This window comes from Rattus norvegicus, chromosome 17, assembly GCF_021556685.1.
Source record: "Rattus norvegicus strain SHRSP/BbbUtx chromosome 17, alternate assembly SHRSP_T2T, whole genome shotgun sequence".
Lineage (NCBI taxonomy): Eukaryota > Metazoa > Chordata > Mammalia > Rodentia > Muridae > Rattus > Rattus norvegicus.
In genome coordinates this window covers 3,942,819-3,967,806 of record NC_141550.1, presented here as the reverse complement: position 1 = coordinate 3,967,806, position 24,988 = coordinate 3,942,819, and the positions used below count along the sequence as shown (strand labels likewise).

At 45.7% G+C, this 24,988-nt stretch overlaps 1 protein-coding gene across 12 annotated transcripts in view; it reads left to right on the top strand.

Moving 5' to 3' along the window:
• The window catches only part of Dapk1 (death associated protein kinase 1), a 160,986-nt gene extending 137,712 nt beyond the window's left edge, over positions 1-23,274 (top strand). For 4 of the 12 annotated variants that reach the window (XM_087590350.1, XM_087590349.1, XM_087590348.1 and 1 more), the window contains 8 exons: positions 5,816-6,038; positions 6,892-7,080; positions 8,828-9,025; positions 9,923-10,061; positions 11,520-11,640; positions 16,908-17,096; positions 20,731-21,959; positions 22,435-23,269. In XM_087590350.1, the coding sequence (XP_087446476.1) occupies positions 5,816-6,038; positions 6,892-7,080; positions 8,828-9,025; positions 9,923-10,061; positions 11,520-11,640; positions 16,908-17,096; positions 20,731-21,959; positions 22,435-22,474 (2,328 nt within the window). In that variant the 3' untranslated portion in view covers positions 22,475-23,269. Of the gene's footprint in view, positions 1-5,815; positions 6,039-6,891; positions 7,081-8,827; positions 9,026-9,922; positions 10,062-11,519; positions 11,641-16,907; positions 17,097-20,730 lie in introns of all 12 variants that reach the window. The other 8 variants (XM_087590353.1, XM_087590352.1, XM_087590351.1 and 5 more) reach the window with 3 other exon arrangements.
• Positions 23,275-24,988: the final 1,714 nt, after the last annotated feature.

Genomic DNA, 24,988 nt, shown 5'->3' with positions numbered 1-24,988 from the left:
TGAACATTTCTTTAGGTGTTTCTCAGCCATTCGGCATTCCTCAGCTGTGAATTCTTTGTTTAGCTCTGAACCCCATTTTTTAATAGGGTTATTTGTTTCCCTGCGGTCTAACTTCTTGAGTTCTTTGTATATTTTGGAAATAAGGCCTCTATCTGTTGTAGGATTGGTAAAGATCTTTTCCCAATCTGTTGGTTGCCGTTTTGTCCAAACAACAGTGTCCTTTGCCTTACAGAAGCTTTGCAGTTTTATGAGATCCCATTTGTCGATTCTTGATCTTAGAGCATAAGCCATTGGTGTTTTGTTCAGGAAATTTTTTCCAGTGCCCATGTGTTCCAGATGCTTCCCTAGTTTTTCTTCTATTAGTTTGAGTGTGTCTGGTTTGATGTGGAGGTCCTTGATCCACTTGGACTTAAGCTTTGTACAGGGTGATAAGGATGGATCGATCTGCATTCTTCTACATGTTGCCCTCCAGTTGAACCAGCACCATTTGCTGAAAATGCTATCTTTTTTCCATTGGATGGTTTTGGCTCCTTTGTCAAAAATCAAGTGACCATAGGTGTGTGGGTTCATTTCTGGGTCTTCAATTCTATTCCATTGGTCTATCTGTCTGTCTCTGTACCAATACCATGCAGTTTTTATCACTATTGCTCTGTAATACTGCTTGAGTTCAGGGATAGTGATTCCCCCTGAAGTCCTTTTATTGTTGAGGATAGCTTTAGCTATCCTGGGTTTTTTGTTATTCCAGATGAATTTGCAAATTGTTCTGTCTAACTCTTTGAAGAATTGGATTGGTATTTTGATGGGGATTGCATTGAATCTGTAGATTGCTTTTGGTAAAATGGCCATTTTTACCATATTAATCCTGCCAATCCATGAGCATGGGAGATCTTTCCATCTTCTGAGGTCTTCTTCAATTTCTTTCCTCAGTGTCTTGAAGTTCTTATTGTACAGATCTTTTACTTGCTTGGTTAAAGTCACACCGAGGTACTTTATATTATTTGGGTCTATTATGAAGGGTGTCGTTTCCCTAATTTCTGTCTCGGCTTGTTTCTCTTTTGTATAGAGGAAGGCAACTGATTTATTTGAGTTAATTTTATACCCAGCCACTTTGCTGAAGTTGTTTATCAGCTTTAGTAGTTCTCTGGTGGAACTTTTGGGATCACTTAAATATACTATCATGTCATCTGCAAATAGTGATATTTTGACCTCTTCTTTTCCGATCTGTATCCCTTTGATCTCCTTTTGTTGTCTGATTGCTCTGGCTAGAACTTCAAGAACTATATTGAATAAGTAGGGAGAGAGTGGGCAGCCTTGTCTAGTCCCTGATTTTAGTGGGATTGCTTCAAGTTTCTCTCCATTTAGTTTAATGTTAGCAACTGGTTTGCTGTATATGGCTTTTACTATGTTTAGGTATGGGCCTTGAATTCCTATTCTTTCCAGGACTTTTATCATGAAGGGGTGTTGAATTTTGTCAAATGCTTTCTCAGCATCTAATGAAATGATCATGTGGTTCTGTTCTTTCAGTTTGTTTATATAATGGATCACGTTGATGGTTTTCCGTATATTAAACCATCCCTGCATGCCTGGGATGAAGCCTACTTGATCATGGTGGATGATTGTTTTGATGTGCTCTTGAATTCGGTTTGCCAGAATTTTATTGAGTATTTTTGCGTCGATATTCATAAGGGAAATTGGTCTGAAGTTCTCTTTCTTTGTTGTGTCTTTGTGTGGTTTAGGTATAAGAGTAATTGTGGCTTCATAGAAGGAATTCGGTAGGGCTCCATCTGTTTCAATTTTGTGGAATAGTTTGGATAATATTGGTATGAGGTCTTCTATGAAGGTTTGATAGAATTCTGCACTAAACCCGTCTGGACCTGGGCTCTTTTTGGTTGGGAGACCTTTAATGACTGCTTCTATTTCCTTAGGAGTTATGGGGTTGTTTAACTGGTTTATCTGTTCCTGATTTAACTTCGATACCTGGTATCTGTCTAGGAAATTGTCCATTTCCTGAAGATTTTCAAATTTTGTTGAATATAGGTTTTTATAGTAAGATCTGATGATTTTTTGAATTTCCTCCGAATCTGTAGTTATGTCTCCCTTTTCATTTCTGATTTTGTTAATTTGGACACACTCTCTGTGTCCTCTCGTTAGTCTGGCTAAGGGTTTATCTATCTTGTTGATTTTCTCAAAGAACCAACTTTTGGTTCTGTTGATTCTTTCTATGGTCCTTTTTGTTTCTACTTGGTTGATTTCAGCTCTGAGTTTGATTATTTCCTGCCTTCTACTCCTCCTGGGTGTATTTGCTTCTTTTTGTTCTAGAGCTTTTAGGTGTGCTGTCAAGCTGCTGACATATGCTCTTTCCTGTTTCTTTCTGCAGGCACTCAGCGCTATGAGTTTTCCTCTTAGCACAGCTTTCATTGTGTCCCATAAGTTTGAGTATGTTGTATCTTCATTTTCATTAAATTCTAAAAAGTTTTTAATTTCTTTCTTTATTTCTTCCTTGACCAGGTTATCATTGAGTAGAGCATTGTTCAATTTCCACGTATATGTGGGCATTCTTCCCTTATTGTTATTGAAGACCAGTTTTAGGCCGTGGTGGTCCGATAGCACGCATGGGATTATTTCTATCTTTCTGTACCTGTTGAGGCCCGTTTTTTGACCAATTATATGGTCAATTTTGGAGAAAGTACCATGAGGAGCTGAGAAGAAGGTATATCCTTTTGCTTTAGGATAGAATGTTCTATAAATATCCGTTAAGTCCATTTGGCTCATGACTTCTCTTAGTCTGTCTACATCACTGTTTAATTTCTGTTTCCATGATCTGTCCATTGATGAGAGTGGGGTGTTGAAATCTCCCACTATTATTGTGTGAGGTGCAATGTGTGTTTTGAGCTTTAGTAAGGTTTCTTTTACATAAGTAGGTGCCCTTGTATTTGGGGCATAGATATTTAGGATTGAGAGTTCATCTTGGTTGATTTTTCCTTTGATGAATATGAAGTGTCCTTCCTTATCTTTTTTGATGACTTTTAGTTGGAAATTGATTTTATTTGATATTAGAATGGCTACTCCAGCTTGCTTCTTCTGACCATTTGCTTGGAAAGTTGTTTTCCAGCCTTTCACTCTGAGGTAGTGTCTGTCTTTGTCTCTGAGGTGTGTTTCCTGTAGGCAGCAGAATGCAGGGTCCTCGTTGCGTATCCAGTTTGTTAATCTATGTCTTTTTATTGGGGAGTTGAGGCCATTGATATTGAGAGATATTAAGGAATAGTGATTATTGCTTCCCGTTATATTCATATTTGATGTGAGGTTATGTTTGTGTGCTTTCATTCTCTTTGTTTTGTTGCCAAGACGATTAGTTTCTTGCTTCTTCTAGGGTATAGCTTGCCTCCTTATGTTGGGCTTTACCATTTATTATCCTTTGTAGTGCTGGATTTGTAGAAAGATATTGTGTAAATTTGGTTTTGTCATGGAATATATTGGTTTCTCCATCAATGTTAATTGAGAGTTTTGCTGGATACAGTAATCTGGGCTGGCATTTGTGTTCTCTTAGGGTCTGTATAACATCAGTCCAGGATCTTCTGGCCTTCATAGTTTCTGGCGAGAAGTCTGGTGTGATTCTGATAGGTCTCCCTTTATATGTTACTTGACCTTTTTCCCTTACTGCTTTTAATATTCTTTCTTTATTTTGTGCGTTTGGTGTTTTGACAATTATGTGACGGGAGGTGTTTCTTTTCTGGTCCAATCTATTTGGAGTTCTGTAGGCTTCCTGTATGTCTATGGGTATCTCTTTTTTTAGGTTAGGGAAGTTTTCTTCTATGATTTTGTTGAAGATATTTACTGGTCCTTTGAGCTGGGAGTCTTCACTCTCTTCTATACCTATTATCCTTAGGTTTGATCTTCTCATTGAGTCCTGGATTTCCTGTATGTTTTGGACCAGTAGCTTTTTCCGCTTTACATTATCTTTGACAGTTGAGTCAATGATTTCTATGGAATCTTCTGCTCCTGAGATTCTCTCTTCCATCTCTTGTATTCTGTTGGTGAAGCTTGTATCTACAGCTCCTTGTCTCTTCTTTTGGTTTTCTATATCCAGGGTTGTTTCCATGTGTTCTTTCTTGATTGCTTCTATTTCCATTTTTAATTCCTTCAACTGTTTGATTGTGTTTTCCTGGAATTCTTTCAGGGATTTTTGCGATTCCTCTCTGTAGGCTTTTACTTGTTTATTAATGTTTTCCTGTGCTTCCCTAAGTGTGTTCAGGTCTTTCCTGAAGTCCTCCAGCATCATGATCAAATATGATTTTGAAACTAGATCTTGCTTTTCTGGTGTGTTTGGATATTCCATGTTTGTTTTGGTGGGAGAATTGGGCTCCGATGATGGCATGTAGTCTTGGTTTCTGTTGCTTGGGTTCCTGCGCTTGCCTCTCGCCATCAGATTATCTCTAGTGTTACTTTGTTCTGCTATTTCTGACAGTGGCTAGACTGTCCTATAAGCCTGTGTGTCAGGAGTGCTGTAGACCTGTTTTCCTCTCTTTCAGTCAGTTATGGGGACAGAGTGTTCTGCTTTCGGGCGTGTAGTTTTTCCTCTCTACAGGTCTTCAGCTGTTCCTGTGGGCCTGTGTCTTGAGTTCACCAGGCAGCTTTCTTGCAGCAGAAAATTTGGTCTTACCTGTGGTCCCGAGGCTCAGGTTTGCTCGTGGGGTGCTGTCCAGGGGCTCTCTGCAGCGGCAGCAACCAGGAAGACCTGTGCCGCCCCTTCCGGGAGCTTCAGTGCACCAGGGTTCCAGATGGTCTTTGGCTTTTTCCTCTGGCGTCCGAGATGTGTGTGCAGGGAGCAGTCTCTTCTGGTTTCCCAGGCCTGTCTGCCTCTCTGAAGGTTTAGCTCTCCCTCCCACGGGATTTGGGTGCAGAGAACTGTTTATCCGGTCTGTTTCCTTCAGGGTCCGGCGGTGTCTCCGGCAGGGGTCCTGCCGCTCCTGGGCCCTCCCCCACGGGAGCCCAGAGGCCTTATACAGTTTCCTCTTGGGCCAGGGATGTGGGCAGGGGTGAGCAGTGTTGGTGGTCTCTTCCGCTCTGCAGCCTCAGGAGTGCCCACCTGACCAGGCGGTTGGGTCTCTCTCTCACCGGGTCTGGGAGCAGAGAGCTGCTGCGGGCCGGGATCCGCGGGTGTTGAAACTAGACCTTTCAAATGTACCAGAAAGGGGCCCTCTTCTCCTGTGATAGGAACCAGAATTTTCATACCAATAGAGACAGGTCCTGCATGTACCATGACAGTGACCCTCAAAGAGTCAACTCCCAGCCCAGAGAGGGGCAGGTTGTACCTCTTACAACCTGTCAGTACCATCAGTGCCCCAGCCTCTCCACACAGAGGAACAGGCCCCTAGTTGGTGTGACGAGACTCATCTTCGTGTCTGTGTTAATGCTTCACAGGTTTCCTCACCCAATTTGTGAGGATCCAGATGCCAGGGAAACAGGCAGATGGGAGACAGAGGGCAGAGGTTGCTAGGGACTGAAGAGATGGCAAGGGTAGTGACGGCTAATGGTCTGGGACTCCTGGGATGTGACAAAGGGGCTCTGATGTGAGTGAGCAGAGATGGACAACAACATGGGACAGACCAGCGTCCCCGAATCCCACATTCCCAATCAATGCCATGTGTTTTCCCGAGTTTAAAGACATTTCTGTGGAAACCGTAAAGTAATGTATCCCCAACCAGAGTAGGGAGTACAGACCCAGGACCAGAAAATCTGAGGCTCATGGAGCGCAGCCCGCTCAGAGCTTCATTGTTCCCAGGACTGAGGACATGGCCTCTCATTCTTCTGTCAGGACACACACCGAGGGCTCTTCATCCAGCAGCTCCGACCCACGCAGAATCTCCAGCCCAGAATCAAGCTCAAACTGTTTGGCCACTCGGGATCGGGGAAATCCACACTGGTGGAATCTCTCAAGTGTGGGCTGTTAAGGAGTTTCTTCAGAAGGCGCCGGCCCAGACTGTCCTCTACCAACTCCACCCGCTTCCCACCGTCGCCCCTGGCTACTAAGCCAACAGGTAGGTGCTCCGGGTGGTGGCCATGAGTCCTGGAATTGTTGGGTTCTGCATTCTCCAGAGGGAGAGATGCTCAGAGCAAAGGCAGAGGCCTCAGCCAAGATGCACCACATGTCCTCACTCACCACTGGAGGAACCCACAGCACTCCTGATGTGAGACACACTCGGGTGACAGACTGCTGGGGACTTGGGAACCCCCTCACAGTTGACAGTGGCTGTCACACATCTCTCTCTGTTTTGTGGCTCCCTTGGGGGACTCTGGATGTTACCTTGTGTCCATACAGGATAGAAGGAAGCCTCCAGCTTCATGAGAGCAACTCATGACAGCCTGCCTTGGAAGCTGCTAATGACCCTCAGACCAAAAGAGGTTCTTCCTCCAAGTCTGCCTCTTGGTACCACTAGAGGGCAATAGTCAACATTTTTTCCCCCTGTGATTTCATAAGCTCTCATCCTGCTATCAACAGGCCTGTCCTGCCCTTTTATCTTTGCCATGGCCACTTATCACTGAGGCGTAGGAAGGAAAGACCACCTGCCAAATATTGCCTGCCCTCCTCTGCTAGTTCGAGCCCACAGCCAATTAATTGTGTCCACTCCCCCAGGTGGTTGTCCTGGACATGGTCGCTGGGCATGAGACATTCCTAGGGATCCCTAAGACTCTTGTGACGCTTGGAATCTATGGAATCTATAGATACATTGCAATGTGGATGTATCTAATCCCCGACCCCGCAGTCTTGCCTTTCCCTGGGCTCATCTCTACCCCTTTCACCCCGTCTTCCCTTACCATCCACCTTTCTCCTCTTGCTGCCTGCTGTGGGACTCCTACACCATGTCCTGAATCTTAACCCTTTGGCTGCAGTCTCAGTGAGCATTAACAACCTGTACCCCGGCTGTGAGAATGTGAGCGTGAGGAGCCGAAGCATGATGTTTGAGCCAGGCCTCACCAAAGGGATGCTGGAAGTGTTCGTGGCTCCGTCTCACCACCTACACTGCTCGACCGATGACCAGTCCACCAAAGCCATCGACATCCAGAATGCTTACTTGAACGGTAAGCCCCACCTACCCCAAGGGAGGGAACTTGGCTTTTCCTTTCACAGGGCTCCGAGTCATTACCCAAAGGGAGCTTTCACTGAGTGCTATCTGCTACATGCAAAGAAAGTCCGGCGCAGACTAGCAGCGGGCTAACACGGGCCTGAGTCATGGCTGGCTCACGTGCCTGAAAAGTAAAACTGCATGGTAGGGAGTTGTACACATCTAGCAGCAAAGCACCTAGCACTCAGTGGGTGCTTAATAAATGACTGATTGATTGGTGAGTACCTTCCGAAGTGGAGAGCCAAGTGCCTGTTCAGTGAGGTTCTAACGATCCCCACAGCCCCTCACAGTTTGATGAGGCAAGTTTGCCAAGGTGAGGATTAAACACATTGACTGTTATACTGAATACTGTTGACGTCATGGGGAATTCTCTTCGTGTCTTCTTATCGTCTGCTTGCTTATGAGACAAGGGCTGAGAAAGAACCAGAGAGTAGGGAAGTGGCCAGCCTCTGTCTTTATTATAATAACCAACTCTTGAGGGCACTAAAGTAACAACCCTCAGGAAGGAGTTGACACTTGCCCCCGACCAAGCACCATGCCCCACCTCTCCATCCCATCACCGGAGCCTGCAGCTCACAGATCCTCAGGAGAGGCAAACCACGCCTCAGCAGGAACAACGGTACTATCTGCTGAGAGGGCAGGAGGAGGGATGTGTCAGAGCCTGCTGTCATGGGAGGCTTTCAGAAGTTAGCAGGATCATGTTATGTCCAGATATATCCAACTCTTCAACATGACATCATTATCTACAGGTGTGTCCTATCTATACTGGAATGTGGCCCATTGGCCACAAGTTTGAAGCCCTATGACTATCTTGCACCTGCTGAAATACACCTCACACCAGAAGCTGTGACTATTTAACACCAGCCTGCACGGGAATCACCTCGGGGCTCTGTAAGAAAATAGACCGCAGGATCCTCCATGGCAGAGATGCCAATGCTGCTGGTTAGGGGACCCAGTTAGAGAGCTTCTGGTTCCGATGGCCAGGATTAAAGTCCGTGTCTGCTTCCTCCATTTCAAGCTGTGTATCCTCCCTGACTCCCACAACAGAACTGGAGAGGCAGTGTGCAGAAAGGAGGGGCTCGAATTTGGGCCTCACCCTCAAAATCGCCACCACGGAGCAGGCCTCCAGGGCTGAAAATTCGATTTCTGTTTCCAGAACTTTCCACACTAGGCTGAGCTGCCAGTTAGAGGATTGTGTGTGTGTGTCTGAAACCATGTGATTCTGGGTGTTCAGATCCTTCTTCTGTGGAATCTGACAGGACTGATCTCTTCTTCCCCTGACTGGATCTCTACCTCTTTATATAATAAGATGAAAGATGAAGAAAAAGAGTCAAAGTTTGTTTGTATACACAAACACTTCCACATCCGCACTGGGCCCCATACACCTATAACACGCAGATACATCTGTAGAGGACTCAGAGTAGATAGACTGCAGAGATAGCCAAAGGTACACTAATGAAAGCCACTAGGAGGGAGTCATTTAGACACAGGAGGGAGAGAGACAAGGATGTGTGCATGGTAAAGGTTGGGGAGCACTGGATATAGGGAGCACCGCATATGGACACACTTTGCATAAGTCGCTGGGTACTTACACAGACGCATGCTATAGATGTCACTAGCCCTGTGTAACGTCCCTAGAGTGCTAGGAGCCACTGAAGTTACATGGGTCTTTCCTGATTTTAGCCATTGTCTTCCTCCTGCAGGAGTTGGTGATTTCAGCGTATGGGAGTTCTCTGGAAACCCTGTGTACTTCTGTTGCTATGACTACTTCGCCGCCAACGATCCCACATCCATCCACATCATCGTTTTCAGTCTCGAAGAACCCTATGAGATCCAGCTGAACCAAGTGATTTTCTGGCTTAGTTTCTTGAAGTCTCTGGTCTCAGTTGAAGAACCCATAGGTGAGTGAGGTCCTTTCTTTCCCCCCGAGATGTTTCTATTGAGGTCGTCACACTGGCTACACTCACACCCTACAGAATGGCACTCCTGGCTGTGGCTTCCTCCCAGTCCTGAGACATCCTTGGTAGCCACTTCTCTCCTCTGGTGCAATTCAGCGCTAAGGGCATCATTGCTGACTGCACAGCGGAGTCTTCCATCCATGGCCCCTGCTTTCTTCTGGAGAGTATTGAACTATTCATCAGTGGAAGGGTTACCCTTCAGTCTGCAGCTCCACGCAGCCTTGGTGAAAAGGAGCAGTGGCTTGGCCTCAGCACACTGGCTAGAGGAGAGGGTGATGGAATGGACTTTGGGCCCAGTGAGATTTATTGCAAGTGTATTCGTTGTCTTTGTGCAGGGTGATGTTCAGAAGCCAGCTTCTGTCTCTAGGGAACCCATGCTTATGACATCAGCTGGCTGACCTCCCAGAGGAAGCCATTTTGCCTCTTATTTCTCCCTTGTCATATCTCTTTTGAAACACTTCTATGAGGAATGGCCCTGCCTGTGTGAGTTAGAGACAGCTTCTCTCTTGGCTGTGTCAGGTGTATGGCTACATTCAGAAGGGTTCCTTTCTCCCTGCCCCAGCTGCCCCCTCCACCATGAAAGCTGACTTTGGTTGCAGATTCTCTGCCTGCATGTCAAAGCCTATTTAAAGACACCCCTAAGAGCTACTCTTTGTGTTGCAGTCTGCTCTGATCTCTGCTGAGGTCTCTTGTGGAGGACCAGGACCAGAGGCCACACTCCATAATGTAGCCCTTGAGTCTGTGTGCAGGTTACACATCACCTACACAGGTGGTCTAGGCATGAGACCAACACAGCCAGAGAAGAGATCAGACTCTCACAAGGTATACTTTCTCCCTCAGCATTTGGAGGCAAGCTGAAGAACCCTCTCCGAGTTGTCCTGGTGGCCACACATGCTGACATCATGAACATCCCTCGGCCTGCTGGGGGCGAGTTTGGATATGATAAAGATACATCCTTGCTGAAAGAGATCAGGAACAGGTGAGGGCGGCCGGCTGGTGGGAACAGGTGAGGGCAGCCTGCTGGTGGAAGCAGGTGAGGAGAGCCTCTTAGGAGGTAGGGTGAGCATCTGTCCTGGGGGATGACCGATCCGGTAAGATGATGGGGCAGAGGGCATGTGGTCATGCTGGGTGGGCTGGCATGTGGTGGCTGAAGGAACTTTCATCATTGGTTGAGTTTTTCATTTTCATCAAAACAAATCTCTCTAGACACAGAGAGACACAAAAGATCACAGTTCTCCTGTTCTCACCCAGCACCCTCCACACAGACTTCTGCTCTCATCATGGAATGGGGCAGGAAGAATAGGGAAGATCGGAGTGCTTCTCCTGTCAGTGCGATCATACAAGTCCTGTGTTTCTCTTATAAAGCAGTATAAAAACATAACTTTAAGTTTAGAATCTGTTAGTGATGTTAGGTAATGTAAAGATATGCCTGAAGTTGGGTAGGTAATAACAGATGTATTTAGCTTAGGAGGAGGGAGGTCTAAGCCCCATTTGTGACGTCCCCTGGATAACATCACTTCCCGGTGTGTGGCATCATGGTGGAGCGCATGTAAGGGTGGGAATTCAGAGAGGTTTAGGGATTAGGCTCTCTTGATACTTCACACGTCCCACAGAAACTACTTCGTTAACACATATCACCACACTGGGGAGAGGGCCCCTATAACACAGGCACCCTAGAGGACAGACCTCATCCAAACTCTAGCAGGCTTCAAGGCTCCACCAACAAGTTTGAACTTGGGTGCTGGAGAGATAACTTGGCAGTTAAGGGCACTGGCAGCTCTTCGAGAGGACCTGAAATTTGTTCCCAGCACCCACACATGCAACTGCCTGTAACTTCAGTTCTAGGGGATCTAATGTTCCCTTGTGACCTCTGTGGGCTCCCAAACACAGGTGGTATATACACAGAGGTGTGTACACACGAATAAAAAAATAAAACAAATCTTTAAAACACAAAATTGAACTTGCAGCTTCCTGTAGCATGCTGGCACTCAGGTGTTGAATTACCTGTGAGAGACACAGTGTTTTCTTCCGCCATGCAAAGTGGTCTTTTGTGAACATTTTTAGGTCAGATGTGTAACTTTCTTATTCTGCTTGTGATCTTAGCCCTGCACCACCACCAGTATTTCCTCCCCTCCCTCGGAAAGTAAACACATACGCCTCTGCATCAGGTGGCTCTGACATTTACATTCTTTTCTTCTACCTGTGCTCAAACCCCAGACTCCCAATTATGTGATTGAGGGTGTGCAATTACCAGGTATGACTTACCAGAGGGACCAGCAGGATTCACCCAACAGCAGGGACAGAGAGGCTCCTTCAGGGTCACCACGACCCTTCCTCCTTCCCTCCCATCGGCCATTAGGGCCAGTAGGAACTTGGCCCCTGTGTGGAAAGACCTAAAGTTGACTGAGAGCTGATTTCACTCCTGCTCTTGCCATAGGTTTGGGAATGACCTTCATGTCTCAAATAAGCTGTTTGTGCTGGATGCAGGAGCATCTGGGTCTAAGGACATCAAGGTTCTCCGGAATCACCTGCAAGAAATACGGAGTCAGATTGTCTCGGTGAGTACACATGGAGGGGCCGGGACCCCACTGTGGGGATGCCAGCACTGACCAGCACGCTGACCCTGCTCTAGTGGCCCCAGTTTGGCTTGGTTTTCAGGGGGACAGGTAGACAGTAGAAGCTGGGAATGAAGTCTGTTTCCGTGTGATTCTCCTGTTTCTCTGGAAGAGGCAGGAAGAGAGAGAGAGCAACATAGACAAGGAAGGAGATAGAGGGTCCAATAGTGGACCATCTCAGGGTGCATCAAGTTCTTATTTTGTTTCCTGGCTTCTTTAAATATAAAATTTCTTTTTATAAATCCCAACACCAATTCTAGTTTGCTTTATTTTAGTGTGTGTAACAAATTCAGAACAGAAAAGTAGTCACTGATGAGATTTACTAAAGGATGTGTATTGATGGGTGAAGACACACTGGATGAGACTGTTCTCATTGACACATTGGATGAGACTGTTCTCATTGACACATTGGATGAGACTGTTCTCATTGACACATTGGATGAGACTGTTCTCATTGACAAAATGGATGAGACTGTATTCTCATTGACACAATGGATGAGACTGTATTCTCATTGACACATTGGATGAGACTGTGTTCTCTTTGACACATTGGATGAGATTGTTCTTATTGACACAATGGATGAGACTGTGTTCTCATTGACACACTTGAAGAGACTGTTCTCATTGACACACTGGAAGAGACTGTTCTCATTGACACATTGGATGAGACTGTGTTCTCATTGACACATTGGATGAGACTGTTCTCATTGACACATTGGATGAGACTGTTCTCATTGACACATTGGATGAGACTGTTCTCATTGACACATTGGATGAGACTGTTCTCATTGACACATTGGAAGAGACTGTTCTCATTGACACATTGGATGAGACTGTGTTCTCATTGACACATTGGATGAGACTGTTCTCATTGACACATTGGATGAGACTGTTCTCATTGACACATTGGATGAGACTGTTCTCATTGACACATTGGATGAGACTGTTCTCATTGACACATTGGATGAGACTGTTCTCATTGACACATTGGATGAGACTGTTCTCATTGACACATTGGAAGAGACTGTTCTCATTGACACACTGGAAGAGACTGTTCTCATTGACACACTGGAAGAGACTGTTCTCATTGACACATTGGATGAGACTGTGTTCTCATTGACACATTGGATGAGACTGTTCTCATTGACAAAATGGATGAGACTGTATTCTCATTGACACAATGGATGAGACTGTGTTCTCATTGACACATTGGATGAGACTGTTCTCATTGACAAAATGGATGAGACTGTATTCTCATTGACACATGGATGAGACTGTGTTCTCATTGACACATTGGATGAGACTGTGTTCTCACTGACACAATGGAAGAGACTGTGTTTTCATTGAGGGTAAAATATGATTGAGTACTGCACTTTCCCCAGTTGCAGAAGTGCAATGTGATTCTGTCCAGAATCCTCATGGGATGGAGGGCATTGATATTTTTTTCATCTTGAAATTGAAACGGAAGGAGAAAACATGTTTCAGTGGTTTTATAATCAAAACAGTTAAGGCAACTTAGAGAGTGGTTCCAGATATCAGAATGTCCATAGAAATTCACTAGCGCATGTAATTCACAAGCTGAGCCATGCACTGTATTCAGTGCAGACCGAAGTCCCGAGTGTGGGTCCTCAGCACCTATGTAAGAGCCAAGCATGCAGGCCTGTACTTGTAGTCTCAGTGCTGGGGAGTGGTGGGAGGAGAGAGAAACCCTGTGCCAGGAAACAGGATGGAGAGCGATTGAGGCAGACTTGGATCTTTGGCATGAAGCACACACATTGTGTGCACACACAAACATACTGGCATCAGGAAAGAGAGGGAGAAAGAGAAGGTGTTATTTCAGTTTAATAGAGAAAATGGTTACTCAATAAATGAACACAACTGCTTATTTGCTTGAGATGAAATACATTGGGCCATTCTGCTCATGACATATCCACAAAGTGAATGGATTAAAGCTTACAAATGTAGGAATGTAGAACCATAAATATCATGGTTCATGCCGGGAGCATGCCTGGCTGGAATGGACTGAAGCAGACACAGAGGCAGACACAGGCCAAAAGGCTGGTGATCTCCGACCTCGTAGGAAACTTAACTCTTTCTTGCTGTTCTGTGCTTCATTAAGCACTGGGGAAACTTCACTGTTTCTATCTCTTATTATTTACTTTATAATTCTGTGCTTGAGTAAACACTGGAAAACTTTTTTCCTTTATAAACTTACTTTATAATTCTCTGGCAACTAACATATGCTGTATAGCATCGGGGAATTTAGGAGAGAATTTACTGCTAAGGCTCCCTTCTCTCTTGCCCAGAAGCCTTGCCTCTCACTGGCTAGGTAACAGGGAGGCTTGGAGCAATTAACTTTTAGTGAACCAGGGAAAGAGAGTCATACTCACAGAATGAAAAGCAGGCAGTATGCACAGAAACACACACATTTATACACACACACACATTCTGGCTGGGTCCAACCACCTGTCTCATTAACTCTATAAGTATTCATGAATACTTACACACCTATGCATATGCATAGCTATATATTTGGATGGAACTAAAGCCCCCACAAGCAAGTTTCATTGAGCAAGCCCCAGTGCAGAAAAACTCACTCATTCTGGATAAAAAAAAAAAAAAAAGCTCCAAACCCTTACTGCTTAGGGAAAGAAAAACCTTCTACCCTTTTATTGAATATGAAAAAGCCCTGTCCTTGCCAGTAAGAAGAAACTTGCTGTTAAGAAAAAAAATCTCTTGTGGTAAGAAGCAGCCCGTCTGCTCTCTCTGCTCTGCTGTACTCTCTGTCCCTGTTCTTTCTGTCCTTGTGCCTAGTTCTTGCACCTTTTCAGGATACATGATCACATGGTATTCCTAGCATCGTTTTTCCAGAAGTTCACAACAACTTCAAATCATAAATTGGGTAAGAAGTTACAACAGAGATGTTTCCATGTGTTTCCATCAAGACTGGTTATCTAGGTAAACATTCGTTATCTGCCATTAGCTCCACAGGTCATTAAGAGTTTAAAACCATAATCCTTATGTCTAAGTGAGCACAGTTTTGTCGAGAGGCAAATCACCTGCCTAGTGTCTCATTAATATGGGAATTTTATAGAGATAAATCCAGGCAATGTTTTGTCTTCTGTCCTCGCACCCACAATAAGTTGTTCATTCTCAGTTTATGACCTTTGGTTATAAGATAATGTTCTCCTAGCCAGCCCAGAAAGAACGTTTTTCCTGATCATAAGTCTGATTCACTCCTGCTTTCTATCTTAGCGCAATTAGCCCGTGACACATGAAGGTTTCCAGAGCCTTAATTGCAGCTTTCATATTACAGAGGGCTCAAAATTACTTGTCTAAATTTAGGAACTCCATAGAATCGCTATTAGGAATGATCAGATCGTCAATTTGTCTACATAGCATTGTTACAAAAGGGTACATCTTCATCGATGTGCAGAAAATCTGCCCAGTAGGGTGGGCTAGTGCCCAGGAATTGTCATACGAGTGTAATTATGCCAGGAAAGGCACATCGACAATAAGAATCAATCCTGAGATGAGATTTCCCAAAGCCTTGCAATTCAGAATTACCCATCGCAGCCATGCAAAACGGTGTGTCATCTCCAGAACCCCACTTGTGTATGCTTTTAGGCTTTCCTAGGTGGCACCCGGAAGAGGGGGATTTTAGACAATGTGTTTTTAAAATAGCTCTGGACCAAGAAATCCTTCTGAAAGTTTCCCAAGGAATCATACCTGTTCGAAAAGTAGTACTCTCTATTTTCTTGTCAGAATAAAGTCACGCAGCACAAAGTGATGTGTAGGCGAGGGCAGATGCCAGTGTGTGTGAGAGGTGGAGGGTTCCCAAGACAAAGACTGTAACAGTGATAAAGAACGCCATGATGGGAAAGACTGAACGGCCTCAGGGGGCTTCCCCTTGCCCAGAGTGAAGGGCGCAGCTCATCTCTCCCTCAGTGGGGCTGCCCTGTACCTGGGTTGGAAAACACTCAGCCTCTGTCATGAGCCCTGGCTCCAGGTGTGCTTTCAGGATCCCCAGAAGACCCAAACCTAGCAAACACACCATCCCCTGTGTCACACAGACTCTTGCTTTCCTACTGGGCTGACACTATTTCTCAGTTGTGATATGGGGGTGGTCTGGCAGGCTTGGTCCCACAGGTTGGCCAGTCATGCCATAGGGACAAATAATCATCAAGTAAGCCAGGGTCTCCTTCCAGGTCTGGATCAAGATGCCTGTTCCTCAGGCAATTGGGGGGGTCTTTGCATTCTCTGAGCTTGACTTGGCTTTACCAGCTACTTTGCAGACCAACCCCCATCCAGGTGGTGCCCCAAATGAATGGTCTTCATCCTTGACAGTTTTGCCCTTTTTAATAATTTCTTATTCATTTTAAGAAATTGTATGCATGTGAATGTTTTGCTTACATATATGTGTGAGTCCACAAAGATCAGAAGAGAAGGTCAGATCTCTGGAACTGGAGTTATGGCAGGTTATGAGCTGCCATGTTGATGCTGGGGAATGGAGCCCGGTCTCCTACCAGAACCACAAGTGCTCTAAACCCCTGAGCCATCTCTTCAGCCCCCGGCTTTGCTTTTTATAAATGAAGGAGTGGGATTAAGGTGACATAAGATGCAATTTTGTGTAATTGATGATGTAATACCTATATGTTTCCAATCAGGATGGTGTGGGATCATGGGAATGTGGGCATTGGTTGGTTTGCTTTACCACTTGACAGGTAAAAAACCAGTTTTAAGCCAATTACATCATTGCACTAACGATATTGCATCAACGGATCCTGTGAATCCACTCTGATGTTGATAAAATTCTCATTTTCTGTCCCACTCTGCATAACCTTACTGTTTCTGACTAGGATGGTTACCTAACTAGTGAGGGGTGGAGGGAGCAGAGATAGAAGCTGGAGGCGGGGAGATGTGAGTAAAGCATTAGGCACTGATGAACACTAGTTGGGTTCATAGTTCCTCAAATATAGCTGCAGGATCTGATCATCTCTTGCACATAAGATCACGACCGTCCCCCTCCCCCCATTTGATTGTTAGGCTTGGTCTAAAGACAACACTAGGACAGTCATTAACCCAGTAGTGAGCCGGTAAAGCGCTGACCTCTTCCTCCGTGTATGTGCTGCATGGATGAATGCCGTCCCTCCAGGTGCTTAGAGCTTCACAGCCGTGCAGTGGCTAACCTGTCCCACCTGTGTGTCTAGGGGTGCCCTCCCATGACTCATCTGTGTGAGAAGATCATCTCCACTCTGCCCTCCTGGCGGAAGCTCAACGGGCCAAACCAGCTGATGTCGCTCCAGCAGTTTGTGTATGACGTGCAGGACCAGCTGAACCCCCTGGCCTCCGAGGATGACCTCAGGCGCATTGCACAGCAGCTGCACAGCACGGGAGAGGTGAGGACTGGGGTGGGCAAGCCCCGGCTGGCAAAGGGTCCTGCCTCATATAATTTCTCATCACAGGAGGCTCTGCTCACCCTGCAAGTCAAACGGAATTTGTGCTCTCTTCCTCTATTTCTCCTTGGTGTTACTAGTGGTCAGAGTCTGGGCTGGGTGTTTGTGGCTTTTGGGTCTCTTATTCCAGAACTTGAAATCAGGGCTTGCATGGTCTACAAAAATAACAAGGTTTACTTTTTTTTTTTTTCAAAGCAAATCAAAAAGTAATAATGCAGATTGGGAAGAGATACTCTGGCCAGAGTAGGTCTCGTGAGTGTGGTTGCTCAAGAGCCTGGGGCTTCTTTACCAGGTCTAAAAAGAGGCACAAGTTTTGGAGGCTCTCTCTTTTGATTGACAGGTTTGGGTTATATAAGCCTTTGCTCACTGTATCTCTTCCCGTGATGCATCTGATTTTTGTCATAGCAATGCCCAACTACACATAGGCATAACATGATTGATAAGGAGCTCTCCCTAAAAAATTTACTTATAGGACACAGTTTACCTGGTTGCACCTGCACCCAAACCAGTTCAGACTGGATATGGCTTTCCTACCATTATACACTGACATGACTAGATTGAATAGAATCTATGTGTTTTATGGCCGTAAAAAGGAGGAGAAACTTATTCCGTTGTGCGTGTGGGTATAGAGGTGTGTGTGTGTGTGTGTGTGTGTGTGTGTGTGTGTGTGTGTGAGAGAGAGAGAGAGAGAGAGAGAAAGTATGTGCGTAAGTGGGTGTGCATTTGTGTGTGTGTGTCTGTGTGTGTGTGTGTAAGTATGTGCACAAGTGGGTGTGTGTTTGTGTGTGGAGCTTGGTGAAGGTTGGGGTCCTAGGACGTTAACATGCATTGTTTGGAGTGTTGTACATGTGCACAGGACATTCAGATAAGGGTCTCAGGCTATCAGATCATGTATTAGAACTGAGATGTGTGCAAAGCTCACATCAGGTGGAACAACTGTTACCCATGCACGTCTGCCTCAGGTCTGCTGTTCTGTTTGTTTGTTTGTTTGTTTGTTTTGCTGGTGTCTTCTAGATCCTGTTAGTTAGCTAGTTAAAATTGTCCGGAGTTACTGGTTCTCCGTTGCCCCCTCAGGCACCCCTACTTCCCTGTTCTTCCTGGCAGCCTTAGGCTGACTGCTCTGAGGTCTCTGAGAGCTCCAGCTCCAGAAATGGTCCTGGGTTGGCAAACACTGAGAGAAGCCCACGAGCAGTCTTCATTCATGGTCACGGTGCCTGCGGACAATAAGACACTCAGAGGTGCATGGTGCCCGTGAGTCAGGACCACACATTTAACGGCCCCCTCAGCAAGCAACTCCCGCCAGATATGACAGAAATTCGAGTCTTTGCTCTTGGTTGTGGGACGCTTAGCCCGGCACAGAAGCTCTGTTTTAACTGCATCGTATGCCTGTCCCTAGAAGTGACATAGCCATCCCCTCCTTCCTCCTGTGAAATAAAGTGACTGCATGAGCTAGGCTGGGCCGAGAGCAACGGCTGTGATTATTAGCAATTAGACAGTTCTAAGAACATTGAGAACCAGAAGCTGGGTTGGGTTGGTTTTGGGTGCCAGGTCAAGGCCTATTGTTCATCTTTTGTTTAATTTTATTTTGCTGTTTATTTCTTGTTTATTTTTGGAGCTAATACTCGATCTAGAGCTAGTGGCCCAGAAAGACCTCAGACAGTGATGTCAGCCTTTAAACTCCCAGTGAACTGCCAGCTGATTGGCTGACTGACTAGCAATGCTGTAAAGTAGCTGAATCCAAGGAAGAACCCAGGTGGAGAAAAGCTAGAAACAAAAGGCGTCTTCCCCATAAAAATAAACCTTCCTTTTTGACAGGCTTCTCTTACCTACTAGTTCTTGACTAGACATTTTCTAAGCCATGATACATAACCCTCTTAATATCATACTGCATTCCCTCTCCCCTTAAGCTTGAGACTTTGAGACAGAAAGACGGGAAGGAAGAGGAAAGCAGAGGAAATCTCCGCCATGTGGACCAGTTCTGCACAGCTGGAGTCTTCTTAAGTCTGGTTAAAGACTGCAGCTCCTTAGTTTCCTCCTTCATGGGTCAAGCTTTGCTCTCGTCCATAAAGAAATAGCAGTATTACTTAGCTTGGAGTGGCAAAGGGGGATGGATCCACTCAATCAACGCCTTGGTGAGACCGGACTGTGTCACCTGGGGGAAGTAACCTCTGAGGCTCAAAATAAAGGCAGTAGAGTGCCAGGGCCAGCAGGGGGAGCCAGAGCTCCATGCAGGGAAAGCCCCTTTAGGAGCATCTTAGTCACGGAATAGCCTAAAAAAGCCCAGAAGGAAAAAGTGGTTTCTGGCTTTGTTTTGTTTTCTTCCCTCCCTGCCCCCAAATTTTTGTTCTTTTAAGGAACTAGACACTCTGGTCACTATCTGGTATTCCCTCTTTCAGTTGAAGGGTTATTACAGGGGCAAATCTCTCTCTCTCTCTTTCTCTATACACACACACACACACACACACACACACACACACACACACACACACACACACACACATCTTACAGGATATTTTTAAAAAGTAAGTGACTTAAAACTTTGCATTTTGTTGGGATGTTAGTTACAATATCCTGGGGTGGGGTGGGGGGTGGGGTGGGGTGGGGGGTGGGGTGGGGTGGGGGGTGGGGTGGGGTGGGGGGTGGGGTCACCAGATATGCTTGTAGTCCTAGCATTCAGTATGATGAAAGAGGTTCAGTCTGGACCACATAGCGATGACACCTTGTCTCAGACAAACTACAGACACCACCAGGAATCCTCCGTTCCTCAGATCTCAGCTGATGTTGACTGGTTATTTGTGCTTTGATTATTTTTTTATTGGTTATTTTATTCATTTACATTTCGTGCACTTTGATTCTTTTGCATCCTTCTTTTTAGTTCATTCTGCACACATTACCCATAAACCATCGGGTCGCTCGCCAAAGACAAGGTTGTTCTCAATAAAGCACATGACCACAACCCAGAAACAGCCTGATTCAGGGCATTATTGTCTTCTCCTGGGGATTCCCCCTGGATATCTCTCTTGACAGCTGCTTTTAATTCTTTTGTAGGGTTTTCTTTTTTTCTAGATTACGTCTCAGAAGCCAACCTTTTCATTCTCTCATCTCACCTCCTTTCCAAGTATCCCTTCGTTCTTTTGCTTATTGCTTTGGTTGGTTGTTGATTTTGTTTCTATCTTTACATGTTTTCAATGTTTACCTTTATGGGAATTTGCTTCTGAGAGACTCTCCTCTGACATTCCTGAACCAGCATGGGGCAGGAGTCTGGTTTGTTTGTTTTATTTTTGTTTTTCTTTTCCCTCCATTAATTAACTAATTAATTTACTTTACATCCCAATCGCACCCCCTTCCTCCCTGCCCCACCCTCACAAGTCCCGCCTCCCATTCCCCTCTCTCCTCCTCCAAGAAGGGGGAGGGACCCCCTGAGAACCAATCTACCCTGGCTCATCCTCTCCCACCGAGGCCATGGACCCAAGCCTCACTGAGTCTCCTTGGGATTCCCCGCTTAACTCTGGGTAATGGGTGCCTTTGGCCTGGGTTTCCTTTCCGTTTGGTGACTTTGAGTTGTCTCCTCTGGCAGATCAACATCATGCAGAGTGAGACAGTGCAGGATGTGTTGCTGCTGGATCCTCGATGGCTCTGCACCAACGTCCTGGGGAAGCTGCTGTCTGTGGAGACTCCCCGAGCCCTGCACCATTATCGGGGCCGCTACACCATGGAAGATATCCAGCGTCTGGTCCCCGACAGTGACGTGGAGGAGCTGCTGCAGATCCTGGATGCCATGGATATCTGCGCCCGAGACCTGAGTAGCGGGACTATGGTGGATATCCCTGCTCTAATCAAAACAGACAGCCTGCAGCGCTCCTGGGCCGATGAGGAAGACGAGGTGATGGTGTACGGAGGTGTGCGCATCGTCCCTGTAGAGCACCTCACTCCCTTCCCCTGTGGCATCTTTCACAAAGTTCAGGTCAACCTGTGCCGGTGGATCCACCAGCAGAGCACTGAGGGGGACGCGGACATCCGTCTGTGGGTGAGCGGCTGCAGGATCGCCAACCGTGGGGCTGAGTTGCTGGTGCTGCTGGTCAATCACGGTCAGGGCATTGAGGTACAGGTGCGTGGACTGGAGACCGAGAAGATTAAGTGCTGCCTGCTGCTGGACTCGGTGTGCAGCACCATCGAGACTGTCATGGCCACCACCTTGCCAGGGCTGTTGACGGTGAAGCACTACCTGAGCCCCCAGCAGCTAAGGGAGCATCACGAACCAGTCATGGTCTACCAGCCCCGGGACTTCTTCCGTGCGCAGACCCTGAAAGAGAGCTCCCTCACCAACACCATGGGAGGGTACAAGGAGAGCTTCAGCAGCATCACGTGCTTTGGGTGTCACGATGTCTACTCACAGGCCAGTCTTGGCATGGACATCCATGCATCAGACCTGAGTCTCCTGACCCGGAGGAAACTGAGTCGTCTTCTTGACCCACCGGACCCCATGGGGAAGGACTGGTGCCTTCTGGCCATGAACTTGGGCCTCCCGGACATGGTGGCCAAACACAACGTCAATACCAGGGCTTCTAGGGATTTCCTCCCCAGCCCAGTGCATGCCTTGCTACAGGAATGGACCTCCTACCCTGAGAGCACGGTGGGCATCCTTATATCCAAACTTCGGGAGCTGGGGCGCCGGGATGCTGCGGACTTTTTACTGAAGGCCTCCTCTGTGTTCAAGATCAACCTTGACGGCAATGGCCAGGAGGCCTATGCCTCAAGCTGTAACAGTGGCACATCCTACAATTCCATAAGCTCAGTGGTGTCCCGGTGAGGGCAGCCTTGGCTTGGGTAGGGTCTTTATGGACTGACGTGCAAGGGCGGAGGGGAGGGGGCAGCCCACCCTTCTCAGTGCAGGTTCCCACTCACTCCTTCTGGTCGCGAGGACACCTCCCTCTACCCAGTCCTCTGCTTCCCGGCCTCGGTCCCCCTCCCACCCACGCATCCCTCAGCCAAGAGCAGACCATGTGGTTCACTTCGGTCACTTGGGAAGCCAGAGCCCCTCCTGTCAGTGTTTTGGACTCTGTATCTTGTCCTCTAATACCTTGCTTCTTACCAATAATTTTATTGGAATTCCAAACTTTTCAATGAAAAAAAAAATTCAACTCCTTTATTGATTATCCTTACCAAAAAAAAAGAAAGAAAGGAAAGAAAGAAAGACACACACACATTTATCCGTAATGTGTATTTCTTATCTTTTTCTCTGCTGTACCGGCCCCTCAGCTTATCTCTTTTATGTTTGTAGGAGAGACTCCCATGCTTGGACCCCACTGTATGATTTATAAACAGACAATATGTGAGTGCCTTTTGCAGAAGAGGGTGTGTTGAATCATCTGAGTCAGCCCGGAGCTGTCACCAAGGAAACGCTACCTCTCTGTCCCTTGCTGTGTGCTGATCATCGCCAGAGGTGCTTCACTCTGACTTGTTGGTTTTGGGATTTTTTTTTCTTTCCTTCTTTTTCTTTCTTTTCCTAGGGAGGGGGCTCTGTGTTTTGTTTGGCAAGGAAAGAGGAGAAAGGAGTCCTCCCCAGAGTGTTCATGGCCAGTGTTGCTGTAAGAAGACATTTTTGGTTGCTTTTGTGGGAAGTTCCATGTGAAGGTGCACATGAGACCTAGAGACGGTCACGCTTCCTCACTCCCTCCCTTCTCAGGTAGAAGGTTGACTTAGGGTAGGGTTATGGAGACCTGTGTTAATTAAGAATTCTGAAGACTGCAACTCGTAACCCATGACAGTCGGTTATTGTCGGTGCATAGCACTTGGGTTCTACGCTGAGATCCTGGTTTGATCACTTCCTGTACTTGAAGCCTGAGAGAAAGGAAATAGAGGGAACACGTTTTCTTGGGGTGATTGAGATTGTGATCGAATTTTAAATCAGCGTGAGGGAATGTGTTTTAAGTCTTCTGTCCCGAGAAGCATGTAATGTTACCATATCATCTGTACATATATATATATGCACTATGTATATACATATATATTGATACTGGTATTTTTACTTAATCTATAAGATGTCGTAAGATAATCAAGTTTGGTTTTTTTCCTCTCTCTTCTTTTGTTTTATAAATAAACGGTTGCTTATTGCATTTGATTGGTTAGTCCTTGATTCAAAAGGAGCACTTTTCCTTGGGTTTCCACACATGATGCTCTGCATGGATCGATGCAGGATCCAAATACAATCTAATCTTCAGGATATGGAAGGCACCACACTTTGCCTGGTTACTTATTTATAGAACTAGTTGTGGCAGAGGGAATAAAAGAGCTTGGATGTTGTTCACTTCTGTTCTGTTTCTTACTTTGATCTCCTGTCTCAGAGGACTCCATGGTCCTTCTAGACCCAGGTTGTTAGACTCTGTAGGCCTTCCTTAGGAATGCCACCCTGCAATCTCTCATGAGCCAGGCTTGTGCTGAATACCACCTGTCTGAAGACCAGCCATATATTCCGTGAGGAACAGGGAGCCCACCAAAGGCTAGGCCTGCAATTGTCTGGTAAGGAAGCAGAGGTCAGCCTTTGTCATTGGCACCAGAGGTCAAGAATGGAAGGGTGACCCAAGCCATGGGTCCTACAGTCGAGCAGTTTCCAGACATAGTCCTCAGCCAGGAAGGGGCTCTGTGACTTGAATGAATCCTCTGACCGGAGAACGAACCAGAAAGATGCCCTGAAATCATCATCTTTGTGCTGCAGTTGGTGCCCGAGGCCTACTCCAGGTGGGGAATGAGCTGATGTGAAACGGACTCACACAAGGCTAAAGACTGATGTGATGATCCCCGGCCTTAGAATTTTACTATTTGTACTTTAATAAGTGCTAGTTTCTTTTCTCTCAAAGACCTCTTACTGGCCAGATGAGAAGCTTGGAACTCTTTAACTCTTTGTAAGCCAGAGAGGAAAGAAAGGAAAAAATTAAAATCTTCTACACAGGCAACACACACACACACACACACACACACACACACACACACACACACACACACATATACACACATTCTGGTTGGACCCACCCACACCATCTGTTTCATCAACTCCACAAGTGTTCATGCCCACTTACTTAGATATGCCTATACGTACATATCCATATATATATAAAATATAAAAGCCTCTCCCTTATTGTCATTCTTAGTTCTTATGCTTTCTCAGGAGACGTGATCACATGGTTTTCCAAACATCTTTATATTTCAAAAGTCATAGCAAGTTTAAGACACTAATTCAAGTTCTAAATAAGGAGTTACTACAGAAATGTTTACATGTTTCCAGTAAGACTCATATCTAACAAACATTCATTATCTTCTAGATCCACAAGTTCATTATAAGTTTAAAGCAAGGATTTTTATATTACAAGTCAGCACAGTTTTGCTAAGAGACAAATCATCTGCCCTGTGTCTCATTAGTTTTGAAGTTTTCCAGTCAATATTTTGTTTTCTATGTTTGCACTTAAAATAAATTGTCCATTCCCAGTTTATGACTATCAGATAATGGTTTCACAGCTGGCCTAGAAGAAATGTTTTCCATGATTGCAAATTTGTTCCAAGCCTGTTTTCTTATCCTAGTGCAATTAGTCCATGACACATGAAGGTTTACAGAGCCCTAATTGCAACTTTCATACTATAGAGGGCTCAAAATTACTTGTATAAATTTAGGAATTCTACAGAATCATTATTAGGAATTATGAAATCATCAATTTGTCGGCACAGCTTTACTACAAGAAAGTACATCTTTGTTGATTTGCAGAAAATCTGCCCAATAGGGTGGGGTAATGCCCAGGCATCATTAAAATATGTAATAATGACAGGAGAGGCATAAGAATCAG